Consider the following 9,217-nt stretch of genomic DNA (forward strand, 5'->3'; position numbering starts at 1 on the left):
ACACTGCTAAATTAGGGATGGCTAGTGCAGATAGCCCTCGTATAGCTTTGTGCAAAATTCAAAAAACAAACAAACTTATAACGGAATGCCTCAAAGCTGGTCAGCATCAGCCAATAATTAGAAGTTGTTAAATGATTTTATATAAGATAGTGGAAGAAACATTTTAACGAGTAGTGGATTTATTTGGTAATTATTATGTGTAGAATTTTTCATATAGGTAATGAGATGCTAGAAGAAACGTTCCTGAATAAGCAGTGTTCAGTATTATACTCACATGATATAAATTTTTAAGTGAAATATTCTTGAACAAACAGTTTTGTTATTAATATTATATTCTGTATTGTTCTGTGGAATTCACCTGCCTTTTTGAATATAACTTATCTAATGATCACTCAGTACTATGTGTAGAAACTTTGTAATTATTAAAATCAGAACTGTAAAAGTTGCTGTTAGAGTATACTTTATTTACTAATACATAAACACTGGATAATTGGTAGGTAACATAATAAAAGATATTTTTAAGAAAGTGTATATGTTTTATTCCTACAGCCAGTATTAGTAGAAAAAGAATAACAGTAACAGAAAAGTGAGTTATTATAGTGTTCTTAAACTCAGATCTTTGATAATATTAACTTTTTTATTTGAAGTTATATTTTATATTTAGTTTGAAGTTGGACTGGATGTGTTTGGCTAATCCTAATGATCATCATGTGGTGATGCCCTGTGCTCCTGATAAAATTCCAGAATACTCTAGTAACCAGGTAGGTTCTAAACTTCAAATATGCCTTCTAACTTTGGTATGACATTTTTATTTTGAAATATCAGATTACTTCATTGCCAGACAAGTGACTTAACTAGTAGATACAAGATTTTTCTGGCATTTTATAGATACTTGAATACATTAGATGAGAACCATTTAAACCATTCTTCGTTCTGTAATATAAGTTGTTAAAACAAAATAGATATCAACTTTTTTCCAGTTATTCGTTTGTTAAAATTAGCTGCATATTTTCTCTGTTGTAAAGTCCCTGATTGTACCTGCAGGTTCATGACTCGTACCGAGCTTTTCGCTCGCAACAGTTGAATATGTCACTTTCAATAGAAACAAAGCCTGTAGCTTTGGAAACTTCTTCCGATATTCCGACAATGTTACTGTACAGCAGCACACTTCGTTGGTTAGAAAACCTCAAGGTAACTTTTTTTTTTCAGTACTTTTAATAACTATTTATTTAAAGGTAAACTATTTAGTTTTTCTTAAGTACATTTGAATAATATTTAGAACTCATTCACTCATTACATAACTTTATACTTGCTGTTTCATAAATTTTATTTTTCTTTATGAATTGATAATTATTAATCTGTCTAACTGTCATATGTGAAAAGGTCTTAACTACTTTCTGTATTTAATACTTGGTTTTAAAACTCTCATAATAATTTTGAAAACCATTCTTCTGAATTAATTAATTGGTTTTAATAGGATAGTATTTGTTAAAATTATACCCAAAACTTTTTTTAAATTAAAATTGTTTCCATATACTGAGAATTCCCCCGGGGGGACATCAGTAAGTTTACGGACTTACAATACTAAAATCCTAGATTTGATTCCTTGTGGTGGACACAGCAGATAACCCGATGTGGCTTTGCTCTAAAACAAACAAACAAACATACTGATAAGTCATAGTAACATCAAATTAGATTCAGTTGGTTTTTAATTTATACCTTAACTATTTTATATAATTTTTAAGATGACTTTTAAATGTTGAAAAAAAAACATTTTTTATTTTACAATTGAGCATTACCTCTGAATATTATCATTTCAATATGTCTTCAAAGCCTTGTTTTATCTAACTTGTATCTTTTTCTCTATTAAACTATTTCTATGCCTTCTGTTTTTGTTTTTTTCAGTTTATAGTGTGCTATATTTAAACTTTTAACATTTTTATATTTTTCCCAGACTTTTTGCACATAGCAGGTTCTTAGATTCAAATTACTTTCTTCTCTTGAAGGTGATTCTTTCAGGTGTTCCAAAACTGACCCGCCGAGGAATATTGTTCAATAATATTAAACCCAGAAAAGTACCTCTGAGCCGTCATTATCGGAACATTCGCTTGTCTGTCAACTTTCACAAGTTCCAGGTTTGTTATTGGATGTCCTTCACAAAGCAGAGAGGCTTTGAACTTCTTGGTGGTCGTTTGTCACTAAGTTCTGAACACACACTAGCACTTACACCCCTGGTGGATGGCCTTAAACACAGGTTGGTATCTATTTCACTATTCCGTGTATATTTATGCTTTGATAATATGTAATATAGTGGATTTTGGATTAGATGTAGAATGTATTTCACATCCTTTAAAACTTTAGAAAATTGTAGTTATATCAGTTTCTTGAAAAATTAAAATTTATTAAGATGTTAAAATGGTATTAAAAATAAACTTTCTTATTGAACTAAAAATGTGTTTTGAAAGCTGACGGTGAAAAGGAACTTAGAGTATTGTATTAGTAGCACTATCCCCAGAATTGTTTCCAGTTCAAGGAATCAGCACAAATACATATTCAAATATGTGAAGTAAATGACCCACCCCCAGTTAATCTCCTTTCATAAACTGATAATTTTATTGTTAATAAAGCACCCCTCAGTATCACAGTGGCATGTCTGCAGACTTACAATGCTAGAAACCGATTTTTGATATTTGTGGTGGGCAGAGCACAGACAGCCCATTGTGTAGCTTTGTGCTTAACAAACAAACAAACTAAAAGAATAATGTTATCCACTTTTAAAAAAAAACTAGCCATGGGTGCTCACAGAAATATTTTCAAGGGGGTGCAAAACATGTATGTAGGGGATCAGCTTTTACAGTGCAACTCAACAGACTAAAAGGCCCCCAATGGCATGGTGGTATGTCATGGTGGTGGTTTCAATGCTCATGGTGGGCAGAGCACAGATAGCTCATTGTGTAGCCTTATGCTTAACAAACAGACTAAAAGAATAATGTTATGTGTGATTAAACATAAACACAAACTTACAATTTTAATAAAAATTACTAAAAATATTTACTTTAACTACAATGTTATGTTAACATCATAATGCAATTTTGTGAAATGTAAGGTGGGCAAATGCCCCCTCATGACCCTTCCTGAGGGCACCACTGAAACTAGCCAACACTAATCAACATACATTTCTTAGGTTTATCTGTTTAAAACACATCTTTTTTTTATTCTTTTCTTTTTATTTTCTGGGTTGTTGAACTTTACTGGTTTTTGTCTTTTTTTTTTAGTTTCTCTCAACCTGACTTTCTCAGTATTATCTTCTTTTTTTTTGTATTTACAAATAAAAGATTCTCTTTAAAAAAAAGTTCCTACCATCTTTCCTGATAGCATTTAATCTGTATCTCTTTAGCCTTGATTCTTCTATTTGTTAGTATTTTTCTAATAAAGACCACAAGTTTGTTCTCACTGTTGTATGTACTCCAGTCTTCTCCACTTGCTTCTTCTAGCTTTTTCATAGTTTGTGCTGTTTGTGTTCTTCCAAAGACCTGTCATTTTCTTTTCTCAAGTCCAATGATATGCAAATTTCCAGTCTCCCCTTGAGCTTGTTTTCCTTGTTAGTTTGATTATGAGGTAAATATGTGTAGTAGAGGTTAATTAAATATAAATGCAGAATATATAAGAAAGTGTGTGTCTGGGGGATTATTATCGAGAACTTATGATCAAAAACTAAACTAGAACAAAACGTTAAAATAACAATACAATTAGTGAAACTAATCGTACATAATTCACACAAAAACTAAAACCTATACAAGAATGAAATTGGTCATAAGTAAGGTAAGCACTCTGTCATTATCTTATGTTTAAGGACACGAGCTGACTGGAGAATAGCCTACATGAATTGTGAACTACGAGATAGTGAAATCTGGCTGTATCATGGCTCAATGGATGATCAAGAAATTGATGTAAGCTGATGTTAATGAAAACTTTATACTTGTTATTCTAAAAGTTACATGAAAAAGTTATGTATTACAGTTGGAAATTTTCACTCACTTTTCTTTCTTTTGAAATTTTTGTTCCTAATTTTACTAGAAAACTTTGCCCATGTTAATTATGACTTAAAAAGGAAAATCTTAAATATTTACATCAAACGTTTTTTTTAATCATTATATCTCAGTAGCCAGTATTTTATATCCTATTTTACTTTTTAGTATTTTAATACATTAATTAACAACTTTCTTATAATATAGTTAATTTTTCTCAGTTTTCTTTCCTTACTATTCTAATTTGTTTTGTACAGATGCTTCTGCAATAATTTGATGAAATTATTCTGTTACTTTTAATGGATATGTAAATAATATCTGAATTAGCTGTTTTTTTTTTGATTAACTGCGGCAGGAGCAGCTCAGTTGCCGTTTTCTGACTCACAAATAAAACTGAGTTGCCATCAATCACAATAAAATGGCAATTTTCATCATTCGCATAGAGTTATAGTTATATATGTGTGTGTGACTGACGGATATTTCCGTCATTCGCAGCTGAGCCATTGAACTTCAGTGATGGAAATATCCATCATCAGCAGTTAATGGGCTAAGGATGAAATATATCTTTATGTTCTGTAGGCAAACAAATCATTCAGAGGACCTGTGGACAGGAATTATTTCCTGAGCGTGACAAGGTTAGTTATTAACGTTTGTATGAAATATTAAATTTTGGATTTGTGATAAATTCCTGTTCTTTGAAAAGAATTGGTTATGATGTTAAATATTTTCCGTCTACAAACAACTTTTAAACTTTGAAACTTTGTTTTTCAGTACTTATTCACTGAAAGATTGCATGCATTAAAGAGCAAATACATTCTTTGTTTTAAATTTAAAATCTTATTATCTTAAGATAATGATGTTAACCACTAGAAAAGTCTCTCCAGTTGTTTTGATTATGTAGGATTTGCAATTCTCATTAGATCGAAGAAACCATTACTTAAACTATTCTTAATAAATCTTGTTTATTACTACAAATCTATTTAGGTTAATAGCTTTTTTATTAAACTGCTTTTATTAAATGTTTATTACTACAAAGCTTTTTACATGAACTGCTTTTTTACTTAAACTATTTGATCCCCATTGGCACAGCGGTATGTCTGCGGACTTACAACGCTAGAATCCAGGTTTCGATACCTGTGGTGGGCAGAGCACAGATAGCCCATTGTGTAGCTTTGTGCTTAATTACAAACAAAACCAAAAAAACAAACTAAACTATTTTGAATATATAACGTTTGTTAGTATAAAGCTATTTACTTAAAATAGATATTTTTAAGCTGTAATGTGAACCATTTTAAATACCATTTATTAGTTTTAAACTGTATATCTATTTCAATCTAAGGGTTTCCTATGGGAGAGAAGCTTCTATCAAAGATCTGTTAACAGAACAGGTGAGTAGATAGTCTGTATATGAAGGCTTATTACTTTAGAGTAAGTTCTGGCATGGCCTGGTGATTAGGGCACTCAACTCGCAATTTGTGAGTTACGAGTTTGAATCCCATCACCAAACATGATCGCCATTTCAGCCATGGGGGGGTGGTTATAATATGACAGTAAATCATATTTTTCATTAGTAAAAGAAAAGCCATTTAGAGGAATGTTAGTTATTACGTGAAAGCTCAGATATGCATATGTTAATAGTTTCATTTAAGGGAATATATGTAAAGAGGGAGGTAACATCAAAGCTCGCCATGAAGAGATTATCTGAGGGGGGTAGTTGACTTAGTTCACGTTCAAAGTGAAAGGAATCTGGGATAGTATATTCATTAGTAGTGAGTGGCTGAAGTATAGGTACAAGGAATTTAGCAAGTTTGTAACTAGGTGTGCCTATAGTGGAAAGAATGGGTCAAAAATCAAATTAAGACCATGCTGGATCTTACCACTGAGAATTCACATTTCTTGTTCAACAACACCTTGTATGAACAAATAGAGGACAGTTTTTAACATTATAAATGTATTGGGTTTCTCTTCATTGGAAGTTTGTAAAGCATTTGAATAGGAACCTCCTGATAAATTGATAGTTAATTTGTAAATGAAGTTGAAATGTTGAGTTTACCACACATAGAAATGTTTATTTTATATGTTTTTGTATTTCTTATGGTTATTTAAACATATGTTAAATATTAACTTATGAGCTGAAGATAATTTTCCTATATTTGTAATCATGAATCAAAATTGTTTGGAGCTGTTTTTTACAATAATTTTGTTATTATAGAATGTCTTTTATTATTATTACTACAGCACTATGTAAATGATCAAACTTTTTCAAACATCTGTTTTTCAGGAAGGCATTGTTGCCATGATCAGTTGTTTCTTAGTTTGTTTTTTTCTAATTTGGAAGAACCTCTTTAGCCTATGACTAACTTGGAATCCCCTGGTGGGACAGTGGTATGTCCACGGACTTACAACCCTAAAATCTGGGGTTTAACTCTTTGCAGTGGAAACAGCAAATAGCCCAATATGGCTTTTCTCTAAAACAAACAAGCAAATAAAATCACTTTGAATATTGTGAAAATAATGCTTGATTAATTCAGTAAGCATCAGTTTTATCTTTAATCTGAATTCCAACTTTTTTCTACTTTAAAATTATAATAATAATGTTAGTTTATTGTTTCATATAAGATACCGTGTCAATGGGTTTAATTCATTGGCATTTCTTTCCTTTTCTTGAACATTGTTAGCATAAATTTAATCCACCTGAAGACATATTAGGATGAGAGGTGTGTGATACTATTAAATTCGTTGGTTTAATGTGTGATTAGTTAATGATTCTGTTCCTACTATTTTATGCTGAAGGTTTTCTGATAAAACTTAGTTTTAACATGATACTTTATCCTTTTCAATTATTGGAAGCTATTTTCATTTAAAGTTTGTGATGCACTGGTGAATTATTGTAAAAATGGTGGGAACCATTTTCAATTAAAGTTTGTTGAAATATAGTAATTGAAGGAAACTGTGACCCTTGACCCTTTTTTGCTTGTTGGGTCATTAATAATGAAATGTTTTTTTACACAGAGAAAAAAAAGAATGGAAGTCATTTTTTGCTTAAATCAGAACCTTGCTGAGCATGAATGATGTAATATTATTCACTTTCAGGGTGGTATTGAATGCAAGGATATTTTAATAATAATTCACTTGTAACTTGTATATTGGTTCATCTTATAACACAAATATGAGAGATAAATAAAATCCAGAGGGACAGCTTATGAGTGTATTACCTATTTAAAGTACATTGTGGATTTCCTCTCCTCACAAAAACTTTTCTCTTTTGTCTTCATAAAGGATGTGGGAGATACACTTATGTAATCGTTATCCTAGTTTTAGATGAAAAATGTTCTTTAGATGATCTTTAAACAGAACAATAATCGGAGGAATTTCTGGTGAACTACCTTAACTTCATAAAGATGTCCTTGTATTAATGTCATCCTAGACAAATACACCCATTGTCAATCTGATCATAATTATGTCGAGATTTGTAAATATTATCGTAACTAGAACATGGTAGCAGGGAACCTATATTCTTTTCACTACCAGGATATGGAAGACACACCAACACATCGCCTTGTAGTTCATGGTTTAAAAGGAGCATGGACCAAGCATAATCGTGACGTGGTGTTCTTTCTATTTGACTCGTACATCAAAGCAACTCTTCTGAAAAGAAATCTTTCAACTGAGGCACTGAAATGCTTCAAACTCGAGTCACAGGCAACTCCAGTGGTAAGAAAATGTTCGTACTAATTTAAGTATTTTAATTTTTCAAAAATATCTCATTCTTTATTTAGAAGAAATCTCAAAAAAATCTTTAATTGTGTTAAAACAAAAAGAGCAATTTTCTTTTTTACTAGCTCTTTCTCAGTAGTCTTGCTTAGTGTCCATGTGCTTTAAATTTCTATATATGTTGTATTTGAGCAGTCTTTAATAATTCTTTCTTCACATTTTCCTCAGGAAAATTTTTTATATCAGCAGGTTATAATTACTTTTAAAATATCGTATTTTGGTATTACCTTTGGTTAAGGTTAAGTCATCTACGAATTGGGGATCATATTTAGCTTGTAAGTATGATAATTATTACTTATGATATTAAGTATCAGTGTCTTCATGTTATTAAAGAACCAACTTTATAAATATTGTGTAATAATGAGGAACTGTTTTAGCTTGAGAATGAATTAATTTTACAGTGTATTTTTTAAGCAATATTATATTGCTCCAAAAATAAATGTATTAATTTGTTTTTTTAATGGAAAATACATATGTTTTCGGTCTCTTTATTCTTAAAAGTAACAATTGTGATTGTTCATTATGTTATGCCCTAACTTTTCAGGTCCTTTTTGTTTGTTTGTTTTCCTAAGTAACAGTCACTAGCCAGAATTTGGTATTTGTTGTTTTTTATCACATAAATATGTTCTCTAGATCAAACTTCTAGTAATTGAATACAATTTCTTTTCCCACAGAAATCGAAAAACATGATAGCTGGATCATCTTCCATTTCTCAAGCTGCCACTCCCAGCCCAATGACCCGACTACAGTCTGGACATGCTGCCTCTATGTTACAGAAACTGATAGCTGAGGCTGAGGCCAATTCTGTGGTATTTACTGAAGAAGTACGTATAGCATTAGTTCAGGCAAATAGATTTTTTAATAAACAATGCCAAGAACATAAAATCACAAGATTCACCAAGTTTTTTTAGAAGATTCTATTAGCCATTTTCATATTTGCAGAAGGTTTTTGGCATCGTCTTCTATTAATATCTTAAATAGAGCTGCATAAGGAACAACACCTAATGTTTTCTCATAGATAAACTTGTGTTTTGTAGACCACGTAGAAATCATGAATAAGTAAATAAGTCTTTTTTTGAACATTAATCATAAGTAACAAACTGTACACTAAATTTGCTTTGAGTAATTCATGTTTGTTGCTAATAATTTTTCCTTTGGAAAACTAACTTGTTTCTCCCCCCATACTCATCTGTTACTATTACAGCAACATTACCTTCTTCAGTAACATGCTTAATTATGAAATGGAGTTGAAATATATATGTTTATTATGCTCATAGATTAATGATTTTCCCATATAATTCTCTTCACATATGTTTAGTTTTTATCTGTAGGATTAAAGGTAATATGTTTAGTTTTGATCTGTAGGATTAAAGGTAATATGTTTAGTTTTGGTCTGTAGGATTAAAGGTAATATG

At 30.8% G+C, this 9,217-nt stretch overlaps 1 protein-coding gene across 1 annotated transcript in view; it reads left to right on the forward strand.

The window, feature by feature from the left end:
• The window catches only part of LOC106464438 (protein KIAA0100-like), a gene marked incomplete at its 5' end in the record, with an annotated part of 41,726 nt that overhangs the window by 14,304 nt on the left and 18,205 nt on the right, over nt 1-9,217 (forward strand). Inside the window, 8 exons of the mRNA XM_013924580.2 lie at nt 665-761; nt 1,045-1,191; nt 2,007-2,254; nt 3,854-3,950; nt 4,608-4,663; nt 5,368-5,416; nt 7,560-7,742; nt 8,477-8,626. Coding sequence (XP_013780034.1) covers nt 665-761; nt 1,045-1,191; nt 2,007-2,254; nt 3,854-3,950; nt 4,608-4,663; nt 5,368-5,416; nt 7,560-7,742; nt 8,477-8,626 — 1,027 coding nt within the window. The remainder of the gene's footprint in view (nt 1-664; nt 762-1,044; nt 1,192-2,006; nt 2,255-3,853; nt 3,951-4,607; nt 4,664-5,367; nt 5,417-7,559; nt 7,743-8,476; nt 8,627-9,217) is intronic.

This window comes from Limulus polyphemus, unplaced genomic scaffold, assembly GCF_000517525.1.
Source record: "Limulus polyphemus unplaced genomic scaffold, Limulus_polyphemus-2.1.2 Scaffold1654, whole genome shotgun sequence".
Lineage (NCBI taxonomy): Eukaryota > Metazoa > Arthropoda > Merostomata > Xiphosura > Limulidae > Limulus > Limulus polyphemus.